The sequence below is a fragment of the Sinocyclocheilus rhinocerous genome, unplaced genomic scaffold, assembly GCF_001515625.1.
Source record: "Sinocyclocheilus rhinocerous isolate Xijiao unplaced genomic scaffold, SAMN03320098_v1.1 scaffold942, whole genome shotgun sequence".
Taxonomy (NCBI): domain Eukaryota; kingdom Metazoa; phylum Chordata; class Actinopteri; order Cypriniformes; family Cyprinidae; genus Sinocyclocheilus; species Sinocyclocheilus rhinocerous.
Window position 1 is genome coordinate 2424897 of NW_015627890.1, and position 25290 is coordinate 2450186.

Below are 25290 nucleotides of genomic sequence, written 5' to 3' on the forward strand. Positions count from 1 at the left end.
TTTTTTTTTTAAGTTACTTTAAATTATATATAGTATGTAATAAAAATTGTCTTTGTATAAAATATAACCAAATAATAAATTATATTATTTAAAAGTTAAAATATTTTACATCATAGAATTTCATTCACTTCCGGTAATTTTTGCTGATTAATTATGAAAAATTGTCAGTTATCAAATATAATTTTTTTTATATTTTTAATAATACTTAAATGAGAATAATGTCACAATGCCATAAATCCATGATGTTCCTAAATATAGACTTATGTAATATATAAATTACTTTTTTGTTTGTTTTGTTTTATTTTGGTGTGAAAATATGGCCTGGTTATGTTGTTGACTGGCTTAGTGAGATCGCCTTGCTGTATGATTAGAACATAGTTGTTTTTACTTTCAAAATATATTTAAAAAATCAACAAAAACACTGGCAGTACATTATATCACAGCACTAAAAGGCCAGTTTCAATAGGTCTCTAGATAGATTTTAAGAGGCTTAGAAAACCACTCTATTTACCAAGCAGAACAGATGTGTGTTAATGCTCACGGATATTATGTTTACAATATTTGAATATGTATTGATGCTTTGGTTCTGGTATCACAGCCATTCGAGAAGTCCAATGTAAAAGATGAAGCCAACTGCATTTGAACACAAAAGACTAGAGATAAACGGATATTGAAAATCTGAGCCAGTCTGACATTTGATTCTTCGATAAATGATTATAGATCAAGTAAAAGACTTATGTTACTCTGCCATTAATTAATATCAGTGTAATTCCAGCATTTTATTTATGTTACAATGAGTTTGTGTGCCAGTTTTGTTATTCATTGTTAATGTAATGACTCTCATATGACAATGAAACGTTGTTTTACACATTCCCTTCTCATTATTATGACTGGCTTTTCATACAAACCATCAGAACAATGCAGACGGTTCATGCAGTGTAACTCAGATTGAACTAGAATGGCTTGGTGTAGTTTATTTTTACTTTAAAGAAACGTTTCGAGTCTTTCTAAACAAGTCTATGAGTTATTATAAGGGAATATGTACTATATGCAGAAGATCATCCTGAAGATCATGTTTTGAATTTGATGTGAGAAGATTTGCCTTTTTATCAGCACATCACTAAGAATGTATCTCGTGCTTTTTATACCTTGTGTTAATTGGGTAGAAGAGAGACCGTTTTCTTTGCATTAGAATAATTTGAGTTTTGCGTTCTGTACTATTATTACTACTGCAACAGTATTTGCCTGACCTCAACTCTGTTTTTAAAACACGCTTACGTGATTTTAGATGATACTTGACTGTAAAACTGACTGTAAAGAGGGATGTTTGCTCTTAAAGGGATAGTTCACCTTCAGTTGCTGGTCCCCATTGACTTGCATAGTGTTTGTTTTTTTCTCCGTACTATGGAAGTCAATGGGGACCAGCAACTGAAGGTGAACTGTCCCTTTAAATGACCTTCATTAACCTCAGAAGAATAGCATTAGGGAATAAACGATTACATATGTTATTTCTTGGTGGTTCAACCAAGCCTATTCCCATCATCAGTCTGATAGTATCAACAAAATCTGGAAACTTTGTCTCCAACTTTCACCTTTTCCCCACATTCGACCTTTACAGTGCTGCAGACTTCACTGAGCAGGAAACGGGTCATTTGCTGAATTTTGCTTGCATTTTTAGCAGTCTGAACTTGGAAATGTTGGAAACAGGGTGTACAGCCACAAAGATTATGAAATTATGTCTGTTATAAATGGTGTAAACAAATATCGTTCTGATACTTTCAGGTGTCATGAAGTTATGATGTTCTTTTATGATGTAAAGTTCTTTTACATAAAGTCATTAGATTTAAAAGCTATTGAAGTGTGAACCTGATTTTTTTTTCTTATGCTCACCAAAGATTTACATTTATTTGAACAAAATATAGTATAATAATAATAGAGCAGTATTGTGAAATATTACAATTTAAAAGACCTGTTTTCTATGTGAATATATTTTAAAATGTAATTTATTCCTGTGGCGTAAAGCAGAATTTTCAGCATCATTACTCCAGTCTTCAGTGTCACATGATCCCTCAGAAATCAGTATAATATGCTGATTTAGCATTCAAGAAACATTTATTAAAGCTGAAAACAGTTGTGCTGCTTAGTATTTGTTGAAACCATTTTTCAGGATTCTTTGATTAATACAACGTTCAAAAGAACAGCCTTTATTTGAAATAGAAATATTTTGTAACATGTTGAATATTTTTACCGTCACTTTTGATCATTTAAAATTGAACGCATCCTTGCTGAAAAAAAAAAACATTTCTTTAAAAAAAAAAATACTGACCCCAAATTGACAATATATGGCCTGTTTTACAAAGAAGAAAATATTATTGTACTTTGATTTGCAGTACTTCAATCAGTGTATCCACCGTCATTAAAAACTTGGAAATATAGTTAATAAAATAATGGAAATCAAGCTGTGGAATTTGAAGATAATATGAATATTTCATTGGCAATAAATTGCTCTTAGTGTTATTTCTTTTACAGTAACAGAACACATATTAACACACTGGAAAAAAAATAATTAATTGGTCAAAAGGTGTGTGAACCCTGTTTAGCAAGTCAGTGTTCTTTTTAACAAACATTTATTTTTAACTAGTTTGTGTAAGACTGGTCTGGTTTGATCTAGTTTTGTATCCTGTTTGGTTTGGTACTACCTAGCTGCCCTGTATCATTTTAAAATCAGATGAAAATAATTCATAAAATCACAAAAACAATTACAGTTATTTCAAAACCTTGAAGTTTTTTTTTTATTACTTTTTTTTTATACAGAAATAGTCAATGAAAAGTCACATATAACAAATATTGTTTAAACACTGAAAACAGCCCAAAAGAATGCAATGCTTTGAATTTAAAGTTGGGAACATCCAATCACCAGAATGTGATGAACTGTCCATGAGCACAGGAGATATTACATCCTCTTATGTGAGAGTGTCTTCACTTCTGATGTACTCGCCGATATCAGCCTGATGGAAAACCACAATGGACATGGGGTCCACCTTCCGACACTCCTGTGTGGTCTTCGCTGCCACTCCAAAGCCCTGAAAAGAGATGAAGATTGTAAGAGCACCATTCAAGATCACTGAATACTTAAAGAAACAGTTCACATAAAAACGTGAATTTGCTCAAAATGTCCTCACCCTTAGGCCATCCAAGATGTAGAGGAGTTTGTTTGTTCATCAGAACAGATTTGGAGAAATGTAGCATTCCATCACTTGCTCACCAATGGATGCTCTGCAGTGAATGGGTGCCGTCAGAATGAGAGTCCAAACAGCTGATAAAAACATCACAAGTAATCCACACCACTCCAGTCCATCAGTTAACATCTTGTGAAGTGAAAAGCTGTGTATTTGTAATATTTTTTTTTTATGTTTTTATTACAAACATGCAGCTTTTCTCTTCACAAGATGTTAACTGATGGACTGGAGTGGTGTGGATTACTTGTGATGTTTTTATCAGCTGTTTGGACTCTCATTCTGACGGCACCCATTCACTGCAGAGCATCCATTGGTGAGCAAGTGATGGAATGCTACATTTCTCCAAATCTGTTCTGATGAACAAACAAACTCCTCTACATCTTGGATGGCCTGAAAGGGAATGCATTTTCAGCAAATTTTCATTTTTTTGTGAACTATTTATGTAACATGACAACTGTTGTTCCACCTTGAGGATTTTTAAACAAATATGTCTCACCAGCGGTACATCTGCCATTGAATACACCACCACTCCTTGGTACTGCGCTGTGTTTTCTGTGATTCTCCCCAGGCCGGACTTCATGATGTGGTTTCCGTACAGGAATGACTGCTCTGATCCCGGCTTCACCCACACCTTAAACTACAGTGGCATACACGAGGCACGTTACATTATGAAATAGGATATACTATATTCACATAGCCAGTCAAAAGTTTGGACATACTTGATTGTGTCCAAGGTGACTTGATTGAATTTGTCATGATGATCTTAAAAAACATTGATCTAAAGGCTTCTGCTAAAATGATTAAAACGTGTATTGTAGACAAATATAAATCAAGTTGTTGTTTTTTTTTTTTACAAAATTAAAACTTTTTGATATTATTACTTTTTTTTTTTTTTGAGTCACACAAGAAACCAAAAGAAAAAGAGCCAAAAAGTGTCTATAAATAAATATAGATATAATCAAGTCACATTTATTTCTATGGTGCTTTACACAATACAGATTGTTTCAAAGCAGCTTCACACTAATAAACAGGAAAATAACAGTGTTAATGCTGGAAAATACATAATCAGAATGAATATGTACCTTAGCATATGGCGCGAGGAAATCGAGAGCTGTGATGTGCAGACGGAACTTCTGTGTTTTCGTGAACTTTCCGAAGCACGTGCCAACAGATACCAGTTTATCTCGGGAGATATTTGTAGCCAACTTCAAGATTTTTTCACTAAAATGTACAAGATGACAAAATAAGATTACTATGCAATTTATTTCAAATTCATATTTACATTAGCATTACATTAAAGACTCAATGAAAGCAAAACTGGACTTTTTGGTGTTATTCCATCCTCTATTCACTTTAAGGTCATCTATAGTGTACATTCAATTAAAACATAAATCTTTTTTTCAGTCCAACATATCAATTGTTTAAGCAAACTGGCTATTACAAATGAATAGGAAACTTCCACAGGAAATGTTTATGGAGACCATATTTAATGTCACAATTAATAGGAATGTTAAATAACAAAGACAGCAGACAACCTTACCTCATATAATATACTCGATCATTATGAAGTCTGAAACAGTAAGTCCCATCAGGCCGATCAATAAGAAGTTTGATATTCTCCCCAATGCTAGAAACACAAAAATTGGGCGTACTTAATGCAATTGGTATTAAATAGTGCTGTCAAATGATTAATCGCGATTAAAAAGTTTTTGTTTACATATACGAACATGTACCGTGTATATTTATTATGCATATATACATACACACACATACATTATATATTTTGAAAATATTTACATGTATATACATTTATATTCTTATATTTTATATATAAACATAACATTTTTCTTAAATATATACATGCATGTGTTTGTATTTATATACACATAATTAATGTACAGTATACACACATATATTATGTAAACAAAAACTTTCATTTGGGATGCGATTAATCGCGATTAATCGTTTGACAGCACTAGTATTAAAACATACTTTAAGTCATAATTTAAAATAATCTTGGGCTATATTATGCAACACACATACACAATACTTAAAATAATGATATAAATACGAGCTGTAAATAATATTACAAAACCATGCAAATCATATCAATGTAAGTATTGCCAAATATAATACAAATAACAGTAAAAAATAAATAAACTATACATCTTAAGAATGTATAATAGTTTAGCTTATGTTTTTTACACGACATGATGACACTATACTAATTCCTTCTCTAATTAAGTCTTACCGAAACATGTCACTTACTATTTAGAGAGTTTCTCAAACATCGTTTTTGTCTCTTCGTCTGTTAACGGACGCATGATGAAAAGAATAATTATATTCTTGCTAAAGAAACTCAAACAAACACCGCAGCTCTCGCGGTGCACAGGCCACGTGGGTTCAGTCCGTCGCACACAAGTGACGTCGTGCCGTTTAAATAAAGTTTGCCGTAGGGTTTTGAATCAACACTTTCGATCATGGCTGCCGTAGACGTGGAAGATGAGAGTATCCTGGCCTCGATCTTCAAAGACAGCTTTCCTGAGAACTGGAGCGAGAACCCGGACTTCGCGGCGTATTTGTCGCAGCTGAGCTCGTGCGGTGTGGACGAGTTGAACCGGGAGCCCGAGCGTCTGGCGGAGGAGCGGGCGCAGGTCCTGCAGCAGACCCGAGAACTGGCCTTCACCAACTACAAGACGTTCATCAGGACCGCGGACTGCACGCAGCACATCTACGCTGACTTCAGCACGGTGGAGAACTGCCTCTCTAAACTACTGCACAAACTCCCCAGCTTTACTGAGAGATGCGGGTCTGTGCTTCACTCTGTCTGTGTAGAAAATAATGGAGGACGTAACGATAGATTGACAGACAGGGTTGCCAGGTTTTCACAACAAATCCGCGTTTCGTGGGGGCTCCCCCGATAAAAATCGCGTTCCGGGGGGTAAAATTCACGTTTGTTTTGGCGTGGTTCCTCTGGAAAAATTCGCATTCCAGGAGATAAACATCACGTTATTGGTGTCGCTTCAACCCGCGGCAACAGTGTTAATGTAGCTCAATTCCGCGCGAAAACCGCGGACTTGGCAACACTGCAGACATTAGTTTGACAGGTTGTTTATTGATTTGATGATGTATTTGTTTGTTTTTATCTTACTGAATTCGTTTTAATTTATTTTTTGATTGCGTGAATGGACAACATTAGTAGCTATTATAACTTAAAAGTTATAATTTTTGATTTATTAATATGTATTAAACTTGTATAACGTTTAACTGATCATTAATGAATGAATTGCACATTGCAGATGGATAGTTTTGATTCTGATATAGACAGATTTGGTAACCGTGTGATAACTTTACATTTATTCATATTTTTTAAATAATTATTATTTCTTCAAGAAACATACATTTAAACCCAATGCTTAAAAGATCATAATGTACTTTAAAATAGTCTGAAAATATATCCATATTTGATCTGTTTTCATATGAATGTACACTGCTGTTAAATTTTTTGGGGTTGGTAAGATTTTAAAAATAGTTTTGAAAAAAGACTCAAGTGTCCAGCAAGACTGTATTTATTTGATCAAAATTACAGTAAAATTATGTAATATTATTACCATTTAAAGTAACTATTTTCTGTTGTAATATATTTTAAAATATAATTTATTCCTGTGATGCAAAGCTGAATTTTCAGCATCATTACTCCAGTCTTCAGTGTCACATGATCCTGTAGAAATTATTCTAATATGCTGATTTGCTTCTCAACATTTCTTATTATCAAAGATAAAAAACAGTTGTGCTGCTTCATATTTTTGTGAAAACTAATACTTTTTTTTCAGGATTCTTTTATATAAAGTTTAAATGAACAGCATTTATTTGAAATAGAAGTCTTTTGTAACATTATAAATGTCTTTGTAACATTTTATCAATTTAATGCCAGTGTCACATGATCCTGTAGAAATCATTCTAATATGCTGATTTGCTTCTCAACATTTCTTATTATCAGATAAAAAACAGTTGTGCTGCTTCATATTTTTGTGAAAACTAATACTTTTTTTTCAGGATTCTTTTATATAAAGTTTAAATGAACAGCATTTATTTGAAATAGAAGTCTTTTGTAACATTATAAATGTCTTTGTAACATTTTATCAATTTAATGCATCCTTGCTGAAAAAAGTATACTTTTTTTTTTTTTCAAAAACAACAAAAACGGTAGTGTACATACATGCTACGCATTATATAATGTTAATTAATTACTTATTAATGAAAGTTATCATCATTTGAATTTTTGTAATAGGCCAATGAGAAAAAATGCATTGCAACATAATCCAAGCAAACGTATTACAGTGCAGTGCTCGTTATAAAACATGTTCAGAAATGCTGTAAGTAACTGGTTGCTGTTTTGTCATTTCTTTGCAGAGGTTTTATTAAGGAGGCAGAGGAGATCAGCGTCAGCAGGCGTATGAACAGCCTGACACTGAATCGACACACTGAGATCTTGGAGATTCTGGAGATCCCTCAGCTGATGGACACGTCTGTGCGTAACGGATACTATGAGGAGGCGCTGGAGCTTGCTGCTTATGTGAAGAGACTGGAGAAAAAACATTCATCACTTCCTGTCATTCAGGTACATGTGACACTGTTCTGCACCTGTAATCACAGTTTTTCACTATTACCATATTTTCCGGAAAATAAGTCGCACTGCATTGTTGAAAGAAAAAATGCATAGATAAGCCGTACTGGTGTGTAACTCAGATTTTAATATTACAATCAGAAATAATGTAAAATACGGGTATTAATTCAAGTTGCTCCAAACCTGTGTGAGTTTCTTTCTTCTGTTGAGCACAAAAGAAGATATTCTGAAAAATGTTGGTAACCAAACAGTTGCTGGTGGCCATTGACTTCCACAGTATGGAAAAAAAAATACTATGGAAGTCAATGGCTAAGTGTCAGTGGTAACTGTTTGGTTAACATTCTTCAAAATATTTTGTGTTCAACAGAAGAAAGAAATACATACCGGTTTTGAACAAGGGTGAGTAAATGATCACAAAATTTTCAGTTTTGGGTGAACTATCACTTAAACCTCTGTTCAGGACAGGAATAAAAAATATAAGTATTTATAGTTACGTTCATTATAAACATTTATCATAAACGCCCAGCCTAAAAATTTACTATATTGCACTATACTCACATATATGGAGGACCGAACCTGCAAAAAATATTAAGTATTAACTGTAAAGGTAGGAAAAAATAAAGGAGTAAAATGGCTAGATTATAAAAAAACACGATTAATTCGATTATTTTTTTAATTCAATTTACTCATTAATAAAATATTGTATTAATTTTCCTGTTATTTATTTATTTAATTCGCTTTGGAATATACTTTGCAGCGCGTTTCAGATGATAAATGTAACAACTTAAATTCCAGAAAATATGGTACATTTGTTGTGCTCTTACTTTTGTAATTGATCAGATTTATGTTTTTCACCTGGTGGACTGTAAACATGTCTGAAAAACAACAAATACTTTATACTAAATAATATTCCTGTTTGTGTTTTTTTTAGGGAATTGTGCACGAGGTTCGACTGTCTGCTCAGCTCATGCTGAACCAACTTCTTCAACAACTGCGTAGTAATACACAGCTCCCGGTTTGCCTGCGCGTGATCGGATACTTGCGCAGAATGGACGTTTTCACCGAAGCCGAGCTGCGTGTCAAGTTCCTGCAAGCCCGTGGAAGTTGGCTGCGCTCTATTCTCGCCGCCATCCCGGATGAAGACCCTTACTTCCACATTACCAAAACCATCGAAACCTGCCGCGTGCATCTCTTCGACATCATCACCCAGTATCGCGCCATATTTTCAGACGAGGATCCGTTGCTGCCGCCCGGCGGTCAGGCGTTGAACGAGAGCGCCATCTTTCACGGCTGGGTGGTGCAGCAGGCGGCGCAGTTCTTGGAGACCCTCGATCGGGACCTCCAGCGTGGGGTGGGAAGCCGTTTGGACTCTCTGCTCGGCCAGTGCATGTACTTCGGGCTTTCCTTTAGCCGGGTCGGGGCGGATTTCCGTGGCCAACTCGCTCCCATATTTCAGCAGGTTGCCATGGACACGTTGTAAAGGTAGGAAAAAATAAAGGAGTAAATGGCTAGATTATAAAAAAAACACGATTAATTCGATTATTTTTTTAATTCAATTTACTCATTAATTAAATATTGTATTAATTTTCCTGTTATTTATTTATTTAATTCGCTTTGGAATATACTTTGCAGCGCGTTTCAGATGATAAATGTAACAACTTAAATTCCAGAAAATATGGTACATTTGTTGTGCTCTTACTTTTGTAATTGATCAGATTTATGTTTTTCACCTGGTGGACTGTAAACATGTCTGAAAAACAACAAATACTTTATACTAAATAATATTCCTGTTTGTGTTTTTTTTAGGGAATTGTGCACGAGGTTCGACTGTCTGCTCAGCTCATGCTGAACCAACTTCTTCAACAACTGCGTAGTAATACACAGCTCCCGGTTTGCCTGCGCGTGATCGGATACTTGCGCAGAATGGACGTTTTCACCGAAGCCGAGCTGCGTGTCAAGTTCCTGCAAGCCCGTGGAAGTTGGCTGCGCTCTATTCTCGCCGCCGTCCCGGATGAAGACCCTTACTTCCACATTACCAAAACCATCGAAACCTGCCGCGTGCATCTCTTCGACATCATCACCCAGTATCGCGCCATATTTTCAGACGAGGATCCGTTGCTGCCGCCCGGCGGTCAGGCGTTGAACGAGAGCGCCATCTTTCACGGCTGGGTGGTGCAGCAGGCGGCGCAGTTTTTGGAGACCCTCGATCGGGACCTCCAGCGTGGTGTGGGAAGCCGCTTGGACTCTCTGCTCGGCCAGTGCATGTACTTCGGCCTTTCATTTAGCCGGGTCGGGGCGGATTTCCGTGGCCAACTCGCTCCCATATTTCAGCAGGTTGCCATGGACACGTTCCGGAAGGCTGTTCAGGAAGCGGTGGACAAGTTCCAAGAGGATATGAACTTGTACACGCTGATTTCTCTGCCGTCCATACTTGGAAGCACCATTCCTCCGGCGGTCCCGAGCACCCAGCCGGGCACACTGCAGCCCCCCATGGCCCTGCTGGATTTCCCACCTCTAGCCTGCTTCCTCAATAACGTCCTGACAGCCTTCAATGACTTACGACTGTGCTGCCCTATTGGACTCGCACAAGAAGTTAGCAGATGTGTTGAGGAAGCCCTTATTAAGGTAATTAATTACATAAATAATATGTTAGAAATATATACTACAGGTATGTTTTTTATTTCCTCTTATTGCCATCGAGGCTGGATTTATTTCATCACAATACAGTAAAAGCTGAAAAATTGTGAAATATTATTACACATTTCAATAGCTGTTTTCTATGTGAATATATTTTAAAATGTATTTTATTCCTGTGATCCAAAGCGGAATTTTCAGCATCATTACTCCAGTCTTCAGTGTCACACGATCCTTCAGAAAACATTCTAATATGCTGCTTTAAGAAACATTTCTTATTATTGTCGTCCTTGCTGAAAACAGTTTTGCTGCCGAATATTTTTGTGCAAACTGATCCATTTTTTTCAGCATTCTTTGATGAACAGAAAGTTAAAAAGAACAGCGTTTATTTGAAATATAAATCTTTTGTAACGTTACTTATAAATGTATTTACTGTCACTTTTGATCCATTTAATGCGTCCTTGCTAAATAAACGCCCGTTCACACAAAGAATGCTAATTATAACAATAACTATTTTAGCATGGTAAGGTTCTGTTCATTATTAGCACACTGCAGTTTTGTCGTCTGCCACTTTAAATGCTTGAGCTCTTTATAAAGCAGGATGGATTCTGATTGGCTGTCAATGATCTGAAAGTGATTGGAACATATCATTCCAATATTGTATTCCAATACTGTTCCCCTGTGTTATTGTTATAGTTATGGTGTGGACTTCCATAATCTCATATTCTAGAATTAGAACAATTTTTAAAGCTTTATAGTTATCATCCTTGGTGTGATTTTAAGAATTTCTTCAAAAAAAAACTTGCTAGACTTTCCAACAGTAGTGTAGAATGTAGATTGACTGAATTCAAATCGACTATGAAAGGAAAATATGTAGACATATTTACTTTGCTTCCTTGAACAATTATTCTCTCATTTTGACAGATTCTGATGTAACAGTGTTATTCTGTTCTTAGGTGACCAAGCTGATCCTGGTTTTCCATCGAGCCGAGGAATCTGCCTTCAGTAGCCGTGAACGGGATTTATTTGTTCAGTTCTGCAGTGCATTTGCTGAAGACATGGTGCCATTCTTGAACCGATGTTTACAAGTTCTCTTTCCTCCAGCCCAGCTTGCTCTCATGCTAGGTGAATATCCTCAGGATAACATCGAAATTTTTGTCACATTACAAAAATAAAACGGGTTGCAAACACCATTTGATGTTAACTTGCAGGTTTGTCTTGTATTTGTATTGTAGGTGTCCCTCCAACCCAGGTTTATAAGTATGGCAGTCTTGGCTGCATCAATGTGAACACAGTTCTGGAGCCGCTGGAGTTTGTTCTGCCCCAGAAGGAGCCCGTGACCTCTATCCTGGAGCTCTGCACTGATCTGAGCAGCCTGACCACAGCTGAATCAGATCCCTCGACTGCACTCAAACCTGTAACACTTCAAGAAGAAAAGCCTGTCTTCTCTGAACGACAAGAGCCTGTGTCAGCATCTGATCCTCATCTTTCTCAAATTGAGAACATTTCTGCTGAAGCGGTCAGTACAGAGCAAAACGACCCAAGCCAAGAGACTGAAATGACCATTGATGAACAGGACTTGACAGGGCCAGATGGTTTCTCCACAACAGATAATAATGTTGAGGAGATGTTGTCAAAATAAAAAGCACTACATGCAGTGTGTTTTTAGGGGTCCTAAAAAAATTAAGCTTTGTTTTTATAGCAAATAACTATCTGGATATACTTTTACCAGGGCTTGGTTCGCATTTTTATTTGCAACTTAATTTTTTTGATTAATAATGTAATGTAATTAAAAATGGTATAATATATTTAAGTCGGGGGAAAAAATATGTTCTTTGAATCACATGTTTTCTACAAGTTACAATGGTCCCAAAAAGTATTGGGACACTTAAAGGCAGGGTATGTGATTTTTCAAAAACACTTTAGAAAACTGATTCGGGCCGAATAGCAAAACAAACTTGTAGCCAATCAGCAATAAGGGGCGTGTCTACTCGTGATGTGGAGGAGAGTGTCTGAATGTCTTTGAATTAGATATAAACTCAAGTGGCATTTATCTTATTAAAAAAGAAAGATGGCACTTTTAAGCAAAACATTTTACAAAAAGATGGTGACATGATATACTGTTCAAAATGAAGACAAAATAAATGTTCTGTTTGAGGTTAGTGGAACGTATTCATAGTTAATGTGGTGACTTAAACCTGTGGTTTCTCTGTTAGAAAACATGTATGAATTTGAGAACTTGAGACTTCACACGCATACTAAAAACCACGGGCGATTAGTTGGTGAAATGTCATTGCAAAAAGATTTAATAAATAATAATAATAATGTAGTTCTGAGAAAAGCTTGTGCATCATTCGTCTACAGATGGAGCTTATCTAATGCAAAGGCATTAAAACGGGGATAGTTCATCCAATAATAAAAATTCTGTCATCATTTACAAACCCTCTACTTGTTCCAAAGCTGTGTGAGTTTCTTTATTCTGTTGAACACAAAGAATGAAGAATGTTGCTAACCAAACTGTTCCCAGTAGCCATTGACCTCCATAGTATTTTTTTTCCCACACTATAGAAGTCAATGGCTACCGCCAACTTAGGGCTGCACGATTATGACAAAACTCATAATTGTCGATTATTCCCTTGAAATTGTGATTATTAATTACGATTATCACAATTTACATTGAATTATGTTTATACCATTGTTTGATACAACTGCATGCCGTATTTTTATATGAAAATAAACAAGCTGAAAACACTCTAACTGAAAAACCTTCAGTGCTTTTCTATAGTATTAAGCCTCAAATGTCAAATATACATTGGATTGGTTTCTTCTTTAAATTATAAAAAAGTAAAAATATGAATGGTATTATAATGTTATACTAAAACTAAAACAATGGGAAAACCCTTAAGATAACATGCAGCCAACTGTTTACCAACATTCTTTTATATTCTTTTGTGCTCAACAGAAGAGACAAACCCACACAGGTTTGGAACAACTTGAGGGTGAGTAAATGATCATTTTTATTTTTAGCTGAACTATCCCTTTAATTTTGACGTAAGCATTCATATACCTTTGTGGCATCTGTATGTACTTTTAATTTGATTACATATTAGATTTCACTTCTGTTGTATGTTTTTTGTTTGCTCATATTTTCTAGGGTGTTTTGGGGGGAAAAGTTTTATTAAAATTGGATAAAAAATATTGGGTTGTTCTTTCTGTTATTTTGATATTCATTACAATGAATCAAGTGTGTTCTGTTTTTCCCACAAAATAGAGGAGTTTGCATGGAATAGCAGATTGTCTTTGTAAAGTGTCTTTTATATCTAGATCAGAAAAGCAAGTTATTAAAAGTTAGCACAAAAATAAGATTTCCATTTCACAATTTCAACTGGTATGAGGGTAGATTATGGAAAATATTTTGTGATATAGAGTTAAACCTAAGGTCAAGAGAAAGATGAAACCGATTTATTAAGAGAAATCACAAGAATCAAGAATTCAATGTTTCAGGCTTCCAGTCCAGAATCTGCAGGTAGGGTGAGAACATAATCACTTCTTAACACATTTTTTGCGTGCTGCGTTAGGATTTGTTCGTTGTCTTCCTCCTCCAGTCTGAGCGTCCCGCAGCTGTAAGTTGGCTGACCTGCTGTAGATATCGTGCTCGGAGAACGGAGAGCTGCCAGCCAGGTAGTCTGGGTCAAACACATCAGTCTTCTGACGAGCCTTTTTAGACAATCTCTGCTGGGGGAAACGCTGATCGTCCACCAGGTGTGGGTTGTTGGCGTGTTTTCCTCCTTGTGGCAAAGGCAAAGAGTACTGCAGAGGACAAGAGAAGAAACAAACCATAAGTACATGATTACTAACATTGATTTATATGACACTACTCATGCAATGCCTTCCAAATTTTTTATGCATTTAGCTCATATATAACATTACATTTACTGTTACAACATCCAAAGCATTACTCACTCTCTTCCCCTTTGGATTGAGCACTTTTGAATTCCTGGAAAAATGCATCTGCATGGTGCCGTCCTTGTTAATGCTGACAGCAACCTTCTTCAAGGTGTCGTTCCCACAATGTGGACAGAAAGATTTGTTCATGTTTGTTGTTGTCCTGAAAATATGGAAACAACAACAAGAAGAAAAAAATTACAGTGACAAAGTTACACACATCACATATTATTATAAATGTGTAATTATTCCTGCTCCAAAACTGTTATTCTTTTCCGAGGTGAGTCCATCACTTACTTGAAGCAGGCATGACAGCGCAGAATGTAACTCCTGGTGTTTTTAATAAGCATGCCATTAACAGACAGCACATGCAGTCCAATCTGAATCAGAACATTCTGTCAGGAAAACAACAAGACATTAGGTTTTTGTGACAAAATAATGGACATAATTGATCACACTTGCTTAATGTGCATGGTTAAAGAAATATTTTAGCATTCCACCACTTGCTCACCAATGGATCCTCTGCAGTGAATGGGTGCCGTCAGAATGAGAGTCCAAACAGCTGATAAAAACATAATCAACAATAATCCACAAGTAATCCACACCACTCCAGTCCATCAGTTAATGTCTTGTGAAGTGAAAAGCTGCATGTTTGTAAAAAAACTAATCTGAGTATGTGTATATGAGTCCATAATGCATAATATTGCTTCCTCCAGTGAAAAAGTCCATCCCCTGTTGTTCTCTCATCAAAATCCACCGACATATTCGTTCAGAACTGTTTTGGACCGTTTTCAATTGTAAACAGTGTTTGTTTCAGATTTCTCTCCTGATTCAGACGTGATGACTTTGTCACAGCAGAAAGCAATATTATGGATTATGGACTCGTATTTTAGCTGGAACCAATGGTTTGAAGTAAAAAAACGTCTTAATGACAGTTTTGTTAACTACAAACACACAGCTTTTCACAATACATTAATTTATGGACTGGAGTGGTGTGGATTATTGTGATGTTTTTATCAGCTGTTTGGACTCTCATTCTGACGGCACCCATTCACTGCAGAGGATCCATTGGTGAGCTAAATTTCTCCAAATCTGTTCGGATGAAGAAACAAACTCATCTACATCTTGGATGTCATTTTTCAACAAATTTTCATTTTTGGGTGAACTATTCCTTTAATCAGCACACATTGTTACAATGAACAATAAGAATCCTCATTTTCATAATCCAATAACTTTTTCTGTTAATGTAAACAAGGTTCACAGTTGGGAAAATATAATATTATAAAATCTGTGAAAAACATGTTTTAATTGATTATTTCCAATATGTCTAATCAATGACAAGTACCTGCATGGCAAAGTCAGTGGTCAAGCAGCCCACTCTGACATCTGCTGTCGGTCCCCAGTTACTAGCATCCATCTGGACTTGCTTTATGTTACTGGGAGTAATCCAACCTCCACCAACCTCCTCCTCATCGCTGCTTTCTTCTTCTTCCTCGTGTTGGTCTCCACTAGTGCCATCTTGATCTTCAGATTCAGCCAGCTGACTGTCAGCAGACAGGTCAACAGACTCTAGTTTGTCTGTGACTGTGATGGCGTCTGCTGCCTAGAGAGAAGGAAAGAAAGAAGGAAAATAGGATTTATTTTGGTCTAAAGTGACTGTGGCAACAGTTTGGATGTTGTCGGATTCCTCACCAGCAGTTCCAGAAGGTCAGTCTCAATGCTGGGCAGAGGATTCCTCCAAAACTGAAAGGTGTTGAACTGTGAAGTATCAGGGTCTTGTGGCTCATTTGTTGTAGGTGGGATTTGGACAGCTGTACTTTGTTTGCCTGAAGACTTTTTTGGGGAAAAAAGCTGAAATTAATAGGAGCCCTTAAGGTACATCTGCATTATCTGTCTATGTATATTTACTTTTTCTATAAAAACATTGGTGTCAAACTGGAAGAAGCCTTGGATATTCATTTTAATAACATTACTCAAATACTTGCATTTGCAAGTAATGTCTTACTTTTGATGGAAAATGGAAACCAGCAATGCCAACAGGAGTCTCTGGATGTCTTTGTGTACTGAATATTTGGACCTGAAACACAAACAGAAAACTGTGTTGAAAACTAGAACAGATGTGAATGAATGTGAATTAAGATATGAATTAATCAATCAATCAATCATCAGTACCTTTTTCTCAGGTTCTTTCTTCAAATGCTCAGTTCCCACATTCTCTGTTTCCAGTTGATAAGTCAGAGCCAGGACCTTGATGTCTGTTGCTGAAAGACTGGGATAGTCTCCTGTCTTTTTAGCAAATTCTGTAACTGTGTTTTTCAAAGTAAATAAAAAATTAATATGCATAAATCATCACCCATAACACAGTTTCAGCATTCAAATAAAGACATTCAACATAAGACGCATTAGTAATAGTATAAGTTATTACCAAATCGTACGTGCTCTGGAAACGGTTCTTTGAAATTGAGCTTGTATGGCAAAAAAGCCAAACTCCTTTTTGTTGGTTTATCCCGAATTTCATCAACAACATCCTTCAAGGTATAAATGTTCTTTCCAATTTCCTAAAAGTAAAGCAAACAAACATGTGATAACAGATATGTCTGGTATGCATATATATTAGGGCTGTGCGATATTGAAGAAAAATGCGATATGCGATAACTTTTGGGATCAGTCAGACTTTTAATGTGTTATAAAGAAGTCTCTTCTGTTCATCAAGGCTGCATTTTTTTTACCAAAAATACAGAAAAACGGTAATATTGTAAAATATTATTACATTTTCATCAGCATTACTCCAGTCTTCAGTGTCACATGATCCTTCAGAAATCATTCTAATATGCTGAATTATTATCAGTGATTTAACACATCCTTGCTGAATAAAAGCATTCATTTTTCAAAAAAAAGAAAAAAAATTACTGACCCCAAACTTTTGAACGGTAGTGTATATTGTTACCAAAGATTTATTTTTTTGAATAGGCCTAAATGCTGTTATTTTGAACTTTTTATTCATCAGAAAATCCTGAAAAAAAGTATCACAGGTTCCAAAAAATATTAAAGGGGTCATATGATGCGATTTCAATTTTTCCTTTCTCTTTGGAGTGTTACAAGCTCTTGGTGCATAAAGAAGATCTGTAAAGTTGCATGTCTACCTCATGATGTGGGAAGATTTGCATAACTCCGCCCAAATGTTCACGCAACGAAAGAAGGTGTAACTTGTATTCTGGCTGTAGTATTGTTGTTGCCGCCATGTCGTAAAGGCGCTGTGTGTTTCGTTGTGAAAGCGCGTTCTTTTTTAGCAACATCATATGACCCCTTTAAGCAGCAAAACTGTTTCCAACATTGATAATAAATCAGCATATTAGAATGATTTCTGAAGGATGTGACACTGAAGACTGAGTAATGATGCTGATAAAATTCAGCTCTGATGACAGGAATAAATTATATTTTAAAAGTATAATAAAATAGAAAACCATTATTTTAAATTGCAATAATATTTCACAATATTATATATAAAACATTTAGATGTAAAAATACATATTACTTAGTCGTCCAATTGGAAGTCTTCCATAATTTGTCACCATTCTCCATGATGAATGAACTGACGCACTATGGTAAAATACACCAAGACAATACAATGGCACACTGTGCAAAAACATGGTAGTACCATGTTATTTTTTGTTAGTGTGTCGCCTTTATGTAATCAAGTACACCACAATCGTGGCAACATACAATCTATCAATTATTTACTCTAACTCCAGTAACTTGGTCAAAACACCGCAGTACAGCACACGTGTCAGCTCTGTAATTTATCCTGCGTCACAGTCATTAAAACGGACATTTCTGGACAGCAGTATTAAATTATTAAAAAGGAGGCCAACGTCATCAACAATAACTCACTTGCAGAGGAGCCCTTTTGAGAAAAGCGCCAGCATCTGCCACAACATGCTCCACTACGATCGCGACCATCTTGTCAGTGGGTACTGAGTAGAAGCGGCTGACACGCGAGTTCTCGCGAGAAGACACTGTCGTCCCGTTAGTATCACTTCATTTGTTGACGTTCTGGTGGGTGAAGATGGCGGCCCGCTGGAGTAGTGAGAATGTGGTGGTGGAGTTTCGAGATGCGCAGGTACGCAGTCACTACACCTAGATGCATGCATTAGATGCGTTAGAAAAGTAGTTTTCACAAGCATTAGAGCAATAACCATGCACAGCTGCCATGTCAATACTCAGCGACGTCTATTAAGCTTTGAATTGAATGACAGCTTTTGTTTATTAAAGGGGTCATATGATGCTGCTAAAAAGAACATTATTTTGTGTATTTGGTGTACACACACGTGTTATAAGGTAACACAGACGACGTCAAACTGAAACGCTGCTTATGAAATCTGATGATTTTGTCTTATCCCAACAATGACTAGGAAATGCTTGAGCAAACCTTTAGATTATCGCCAAATGTAAATTATACTGTCGCCCAGCTCTAAACTACTAAATCGTGTACAATTAAGCATTAAGATGTTATAAACATTGAAATTATGAGTCTCTGTAAAGCTCCTTTTGTGTTACAAAGTGTATTGTGAAAAGAATTATAGAAACTTGAGAGTATAAATAATATATTCTAATATAACAAATATTTGTGATATTATAAATAACTTTTCAGACTGTTTTACTGTTTCAGTGATTTGGACTGGTCATGGTTTGAACCGGAGTTTCTTGTCACGAGTTCTGTCGACACATACATCTACATATGGGACACAAGGTGAGCGTGGACAAAGAGTGCATGATAAAGGGGATTTTTTTTCACCATATTTTACGCCTTTCTTTCATCATTTCCAGGGACACTCGAAAGCCAACCGTGGCTCTGTCTGCCGTGGGTAAGTGTAAAAACTTAATGAGTCCAGATATAACTTATCAATAAGGTTATTTGATCTGCAACATCTGTCCTTTTATTTATTGTTTTTATTTTGTCACGTTTCTAGCTGGAGCCTCTCAGGTGAAGTGGAACAGACAAAATCACTATTGTTTGGCGTCAAGTCATGATGGTGATGTCAGAATCTGGGACAAGAGGGTGATTATGTTACTTGCTGCATTATGATTATATAATCATCACTGGAATCGGTTATCAATTAATCTGTCTGCTTACCGTTCTGTGCTTCAGAAACCCAACACTGCAGTGGAGTATGTAGCCGCCCACCTGTCAAAGATTCATGGTCTGGACTGGCACCCTGATAACGAGTACATCCTGGCTACTTCCAGTCAGGACAACTCTGTTCGGGTGATTATTATTAGTTATTGATCGTATTGTTCATATTCTGTTATTTTGCTGCAGTTGAACTTTTACCTGATTCTGTGTCTGTATGGATTTACTCCAAAAGTTCTGGGACTACAGACAACCCCGGAAGTACCTTGATATCTTGTCATGTCAGGTGCCTGTGTGGAAGGCCAGATACACGGTACAGTTTGAAATTAACATTTATAATAATAAAAACCATTATTAATAATTAAGCACCAATCATCAAATCAGCATATTAGAACGATTTCTGAAGGATCATGTGACACTGAAGACTGCAGTAATGATGCTGAAAATTCAGCTTTGATCACATGTATAAATTATATTTTAAAATATATTAAAATAGAAATCAGTTACTTTAAAACAATTTTTACTGTATTTTTGATCAAATGAATACAGCCTTGGTGAGCATGAGAGACTTGTTGCAAAAACAAAACAAAAAAATCTTAATTTTTGTCCAGAAGTGTACTTTTTCCCCTTATACTTGCATCATTGAAATGCCATGTATAATTCCAGTAAACATGAATTAGCATATTATAAAGTACTCACTGCATCCATCCTTTTCTACTGTTCAGCCTTTCTCTAACGGCCTGGTTACAGTGATGGTTCCTCAGCTACGGCGAGAGAACAGCCTCCTCTTGTGGAGCACGCTGGAACTGAACAGTCCTGTTCACGCTTTCGTGGGCCACGACGATGTTGTACTTGAGTTTCAGTGGAGGCCGCAGAAAGAAGGTGAGAGGAGCAACCAGTAGATGGTGATAATTATGTGAACGAGTGGTTCATTTGAATAAAAACACAATCCATTCTGTATTTTAGGTTCCAAAGACTGCCAGCTGGTCACATGGTCTAGAGATCAAACCCTGAGGATATGGAGAGTAGATCCTCAACTTCAGAAGGTGATGCTCATGAACTCAATCCTTTCACTACAGCTGGTGACTTTATGCTTGAGACTGATGGACTCATGTGATCTGTAGCTGTGCTGTGCCAATGACATTGCGGACGAGTTGATGGAGGGCTTGACTCTCACCACAGAGACGGAGAAAACGCTGAGGTTCCAAGACTCCGAACCTCCGCTCAGCCCTGGATTCACAGCGGACAACTCACAAGGTGAAAAAAAGGGAAGAGTTGCTCTGACAGGGATTTGATGCATTATGGTTCATTCATTTAATTATTTTGACTCCACTCATAATTGCTGAAGACATGAACGTAGCTGTGAGCACGGTGTGTCTGCCTGTCTTATCAATTTATATTTAAATCTTATTATTTAAATCTATTATATTTATTTAAGTCTATTATTTATTTATTTGTGTTGTGTGGCTAAATAGAATACAAGAGAATAGAATAAACAAATAGAATTCAATAAATGAATTAAATAGAAATCTTCACAGGAAGTAGATTGGAATTGGTGGATTTTTATGAAATTAAATTATATATATATATATTATTTATCTATTTATTTAAATCAGCATATTAGAATGATTTCTGAAGGATCATGTGACACTGAAGACTGGAGTAATGATGCTGAAAATTCAGCTTTGCATCACAGGAATAAATGACATTTCGAAATATATTAAAATAGAACACAGTTCTTTTCATTGTAATCATATTTAACGATGTTACTGTTTTTGCAGTCTCTGTGCACATAAGAGACTTCTTTTAAAAACATTTTAAAAAATCATACCGACCCTAAACTTGAACATATAAAAAATATAAGATGCACATAAAGTAAATTGTGGATCTGAATTTGGTAGATTTTCTACTAATATTAAAACATTTATTTTGAATAAAAAATAATGCATTGAATATTTTATAATTATTATTGATTATTAAATCCCTTTATGCATGCATTGAATTTTCATTTTTGATCCCGTTCTTCATTTATGGTGATTTGAAAAAGTGGATGTTCCAGTCAGATCCTAGTTTTAATGAATGTAAATTACTGTCTGTTCACAGATCAGTTTGACGGCCCTCAGTCTGGCCTGTCGTCCAGCGGTAAGAATGACGTACCAGGTTTGCCTCAGACTCTGCAGCAAGAGTTTTCTCTAGTCAATTTACAGATTCGCAATGTCAATGTGGAGGTCAGTCACTGTGATTGCTGAAAATTGTCTGTTATGTGGAGTGCCATGTTGCAGAATTCGAATAAATGGGATGCAATTATAACAGTCAAACATAAATAAGACGGTGACATTAATGTTCTTGTAGATGGATGCCGTCAACCGCAGCTGCTTTGTGTCGGCCGACTGCGGAGCCAATCGTGTCCGTCTCGTGGTGAAGTTTCCTGCCCAGTATCCCAACAATGCAGCTCCATCTTTCCAGTTCGTCTCTCCGACGAACATCTCGTCTTCCACGAAGACCAAGATACAGAAGGTTGAAACTCTAACACCCATCACGCTTGAGATTTAGTCAAAGCTTTGAACAATGTCATGTTGAAGCAGCCTCATCTCTTTTGTAGATCCTGACTGATACGTCACTTCAGAAGGTGAAGAGAAACCAGAACTGCTTAGAGCCATGTGTTCGACAGCTGGTGTCTTGCTTAGAGTCAGATGGAGTCATGGTGAGTGAGCTTTACTTTTGTACTCATCATTTTGTTCAAACACATTTACCAATAGTTTCCATGATGAGTTTTTAACTCACTGTCTGCTGTTGGATGTCCAGGAGGACGGTACAAACCCTTACTTGCTCACCAACCCGGTGACTCCTGCACTTCCTGCTTTCCCTCGAGTAAGCAACACTTACGGCTCGTACCAGGACTCCAACATCCCCTTCCCACGCACCTCAGGGGCGCGCTTCTGTGGGACAGGTGGGCTGGGATATGACCCTTTTCTTCCATCTACGCATATTAATATTGGTCCACGGTTTATTAATTGAATGCCAAACTGATGCATGAAGTAGACATTATTTCTGTCTGTAATATAAAATATGTAAAATGTATATATTCTACTGGTCACAAGTTTGGAATAAATAATTTTTTGATGTCTTTTAAAGAAGTCTCTTATGCTCATCAAGGCTGTGTTTATTTGATCAAAGATACAGTAAAACAAGAATACTGTGAAATATTATTACAATTTAAAGAACAGCGTTCTATTTTAATATGTTTTAAAATGTAATTTGTTATGTAATTATAATGTATAATGTTACAAAACATTATTAATAAGCAGCAAAAAAAATTTCAAATTGTTTTATTAGAATGATTTCTGAAGACTGGAGCAATGATGCTTAAAATTCAGCTTTGTATCACAGGAATAATTTATATTTTAAAACATTAAAATAAAATAATGTTCTTAAATTGTAAACATATTTCACAATACTACTGTTTTTTTATTACCGTATTATTGATCAAATAAATGCAGCCATGATGAGCATAAGAGACTTCAAAAAATCTTCATTATTCCAAACTTTTGTTTTGAAATTTAAATCCAACACATAAATTGCAACTTAATTTGCTTATTAGGTTCCTTGGTTTATTTCACACGGCCCATAACTATGCATCGTACAGTCCCTCCGACTGAACCTACTCCCAGGTGAATATTCGATCCAGTTTGCATGCTTTATCTGAAACATGGAATGTTATGCTATATTATTATTTGAATACAGTGGAAGACAGTTTAGCACGTGTCGTAAGATGTAGTCTGTGTGCATGTGCAGGTCGCTGTCAGCTCTCTCAGCGTATCACAGCGGGATGATGACGCCCATGAAAATGCGAACGGAGTCTCAGACCACCCTGAGGTTGTACAGCGGGAGCCCAACACGCACAGACAAAGACCAAGTGTCCATATCATCGTTTTACTACAAAGAGCGGGTGAGACTCGTCACACAGGACTGAAATTAGTGCTGGCGGGAAGCTTGAGCGTTTAAGCAAATTTATATTCAGCAGCCATGGTCAGGTGGTTAGGATTTAGTCTATTCTATTCTATTCTATTCTATTCTGTTCTGTTCTGTTCTGTTCTGTTCATGTTGTTTTTGGGAGGGCTTTTAAAAGTGAAATGGCCCTGTGTGTTTGCCTGTCTGCAGAAATGGTTATACATGATTTATGTGTAAATAAATTATTTATTATTATTTTAGTACTTTTTAATCACTTTTTGATTAAAGTTTTGTTAAATATTTTAATTTTAATTTTATGGCTGGTACTGAATATTTTAATAATTTTAGACCCTAATGATATTTCAAATTATGCTTTAGCTCCTGTCAATCTTAACAGCTTTTTAACATTTATTATAATAATTCAAGTTTTTTTTGTGAATTTAACAAATATGAAGCATTTAGAAAAAAATATTTAATTTTATTTAAAATTAAAAGTGAAATGGCCCTGTGTGTTTGCCTGTCTGCAGAAATGGTTATACATGATTTCTTAAATGGGTTTTACTTTTTTGTTCAGTTCTGAGTTGTTATTCTTGCTTTTCACATCCCACCCATCCACCCGCTTATTCCACCGGTTCAAAAGCACCATTTTCAGTTCATTGTCACTGTTGTTCTCTGTGCTGTCCTTCTCCTGTTGAGTTTTGGTGGCATGTGTCCCTCACTCATGTTGCTGTGGTCTGTTTTATCCAATCAGAAGCCCCCTCTGTCTGCTCCCCGCCGGTGGTCTGTGCAGACTATTCATGACTGTCCGGTATTGACCCCTGCCCCTCCCTCACACTTATTCTGTCTCTCTAATCTACTTGCTCTAATGCCAAATGTTTTGTTGCTTGTTATTTGCTGTCATATATTTCTTGTATGGCACATCACCGCTCTACATTTTCCCTGTATTTTCTGCTTTGAAAAAAAATGTATTACTAATTTAGCTGTTGTTTCCAGATCATAAAAATGAAAGATCATCCCTTTTCCCTCTTTCGTATGTATGTGATGCTGCATGTAAAACTGTAACCAATCAGTTTGTCACCCCAAAAAAAAAAAATTCAAGTTTTTTTTGTGAATTTAACAAATATGAAGCATTTAGAAAAAAATATTTAATTTTATTTAAAATGATTTTATTTAATTTTATTTAATAAATGATTATAGTAATTCTAATGATAACATTACATGCATAATAATAATAATTGAATATATATAAGGATTTATAATTATATTCTCGAAAGGGGTTTTCTCATACTGACAACCATAGGATTCATTTAGGATATGATTGATTTATTTATTTTCATCAGAAAGTGACTGATCCTGCTGTTTGTCATTTTTACGGTGTTCAGAAATCCCGTCGCTGGAAAGGCAAGCGAGAGGGAGGAGACTACAGCAGCAGAGCCATCAAACTGGCTGGCAAAGTCATCATCCAGGAAATCTCATGTCTGCTTCCTGTGCACAAAGCCCTCGGGGAAACATACGTGTATGTTGTGTTTTCTTAGACAGAAATGCATTCCAGGTCATATTCAGATGACATCTTTCTTGTTAGTAACAGCGACAACTTACAGCATCAACTGCCAATATTGTGACTAGGGCTGGGTATCGATTCAGATGTTCAAATTCGATTCGATTTCGATTTTCAAGCTCTCAATTCGATTCGATTTCGATTCGATTTTTGATTTCAATTCTCGATTCGATTTGACTATATGAATGAATATAGATTTAATACA

The 25290-nt window shown here is 36.1% G+C and overlaps 4 protein-coding genes across 5 annotated transcripts in view; 2 read left to right on the forward strand and 2 right to left on the reverse strand.

The window, feature by feature from the left end:
• Nucleotides 1-2759: 2759 nt before the first annotated feature.
• On the reverse strand, nucleotides 2760-5652 carry nip7 (NIP7 nucleolar pre-rRNA processing protein). Its single transcript, XM_016547069.1, has 5 exons — nucleotides 5508-5652; nucleotides 4780-4866; nucleotides 4322-4460; nucleotides 3736-3876; nucleotides 2760-3083 (listed from the first exon to the last, which is right to left on the reverse strand). The coding sequence occupies exons 1-5, from the start codon at nucleotides 5561-5563 to the stop codon at nucleotides 2964-2966; spliced, it is 543 nt and encodes a 180-aa protein (XP_016402555.1). The 5' UTR covers nucleotides 5564-5652; the 3' UTR covers nucleotides 2760-2963.
• Nucleotides 5653-5696: 44 nt separating this feature from the next.
• On the forward strand, nucleotides 5697-12450 carry cog8 (component of oligomeric golgi complex 8). Of its 2 annotated transcripts, XM_016547057.1 has the most exons (6): nucleotides 5697-6048; nucleotides 7653-7860; nucleotides 8798-9325; nucleotides 10201-10491; nucleotides 11457-11625; nucleotides 11736-12450. In XM_016547057.1, the coding sequence occupies exons 1-6, from the start codon at nucleotides 5720-5722 to the stop codon at nucleotides 12140-12142; spliced, it is 1932 nt and encodes a 643-aa protein (XP_016402543.1). In that variant the 5' UTR covers nucleotides 5697-5719; the 3' UTR covers nucleotides 12143-12450. The 2 variants fall into 2 exon arrangements, with proteins under 2 accessions (XP_016402543.1, XP_016402548.1); XM_016547062.1 differs by lacking the exon at nucleotides 8798-9325 and having other exon boundaries at nucleotides 9673-10491.
• A 1497-nt stretch (nucleotides 12451-13947) lies between these two features.
• On the reverse strand, nucleotides 13948-18458 carry LOC107735390 (RNA-binding protein NOB1-like). The gene is made up of 9 exons (XM_016547090.1): nucleotides 18337-18458; nucleotides 16871-17003; nucleotides 16618-16751; nucleotides 16451-16522; nucleotides 16138-16278; nucleotides 15791-16048; nucleotides 14743-14840; nucleotides 14464-14608; nucleotides 13948-14310 (listed from the first exon to the last, which is right to left on the reverse strand). The coding sequence occupies exons 1-9, from the start codon at nucleotides 18403-18405 to the stop codon at nucleotides 14044-14046; spliced, it is 1317 nt and encodes a 438-aa protein (XP_016402576.1). The 5' UTR covers nucleotides 18406-18458; the 3' UTR covers nucleotides 13948-14043.
• A 53-nt stretch (nucleotides 18459-18511) lies between these two features.
• The window catches only part of LOC107736060 (WD repeat-containing protein 59-like), a 13933-nt gene continuing 7154 nt past the window's right edge, over nucleotides 18512-25290 (forward strand). Inside the window, exons 1-18 of the mRNA XM_016547570.1 lie at nucleotides 18512-18565; nucleotides 18773-18783; nucleotides 19115-19195; nucleotides 19273-19310; nucleotides 19416-19504; nucleotides 19595-19711; nucleotides 19812-19889; nucleotides 20302-20458; nucleotides 20543-20622; nucleotides 20701-20833; nucleotides 21680-21804; nucleotides 21929-22093; nucleotides 22179-22280; nucleotides 22382-22526; nucleotides 23178-23247; nucleotides 23372-23525; nucleotides 24279-24335; nucleotides 24910-25043. Of these exons, the coding sequence (XP_016403056.1) occupies nucleotides 18512-18565; nucleotides 18773-18783; nucleotides 19115-19195; nucleotides 19273-19310; nucleotides 19416-19504; nucleotides 19595-19711; nucleotides 19812-19889; nucleotides 20302-20458; nucleotides 20543-20622; nucleotides 20701-20833; nucleotides 21680-21804; nucleotides 21929-22093; nucleotides 22179-22280; nucleotides 22382-22526; nucleotides 23178-23247; nucleotides 23372-23525; nucleotides 24279-24335; nucleotides 24910-25043 (1790 nt within the window). The remainder of the gene's footprint in view (nucleotides 18566-18772; nucleotides 18784-19114; nucleotides 19196-19272; nucleotides 19311-19415; nucleotides 19505-19594; nucleotides 19712-19811; nucleotides 19890-20301; nucleotides 20459-20542; nucleotides 20623-20700; nucleotides 20834-21679; nucleotides 21805-21928; nucleotides 22094-22178; nucleotides 22281-22381; nucleotides 22527-23177; nucleotides 23248-23371; nucleotides 23526-24278; nucleotides 24336-24909; nucleotides 25044-25290) is intronic.

Excerpts from the sequence above, each read along its gene's own strand:
- nip7 (XM_016547069.1), bottom strand. The coding sequence starts at position 5,563 with ATGCGTCCGTTAACAGACGAAGAGACAAAAACGATGTTTGAGAAACTC. Across the intron at positions 4,867-5,507 it reads TTTGAGAAACTCTCTAAATA|CATTGGGGAGAATATCAAAC; the intron begins GTAAGTGACATG and ends TTGTGTTTCTAG. Across the intron at positions 3,084-3,735 it reads CAATGGCAGATGTACCGCTG|GGCTTTGGAGTGGCAGCGAA; the intron begins GTGAGACATATT and ends ATCTCTTTTCAG.
- cog8 (XM_016547057.1), top strand. The coding sequence starts at position 5,720 with ATGGCTGCCGTAGACGTGGAAGATGAGAGTATCCTGGCCTCGATCTTC. Across the intron at positions 6,049-7,652 it reads AGCTTTACTGAGAGATGCGG|AGGTTTTATTAAGGAGGCAG; the intron begins GTCTGTGCTTCA and ends ATTTCTTTGCAG. Across the intron at positions 10,492-11,456 it reads TTGAGGAAGCCCTTATTAAG|GTGACCAAGCTGATCCTGGT; the intron begins GTAATTAATTAC and ends TTCTGTTCTTAG.
- LOC107735390 (XM_016547090.1), bottom strand. The coding sequence starts at position 18,405 with ATGGTCGCGATCGTAGTGGAGCATGTTGTGGCAGATGCTGGCGCTTTT. Across the intron at positions 16,523-16,617 it reads AGAAAGAACCTGAGAAAAAG|GTCCAAATATTCAGTACACA; the intron begins GTACTGATGATT and ends TTTGTGTTTCAG. Across the intron at positions 14,311-14,463 it reads TCAATCCAAAGGGGAAGAGA|TACTCTTTGCCTTTGCCACA; the intron begins GTGAGTAATGCT and ends TGTCCTCTGCAG.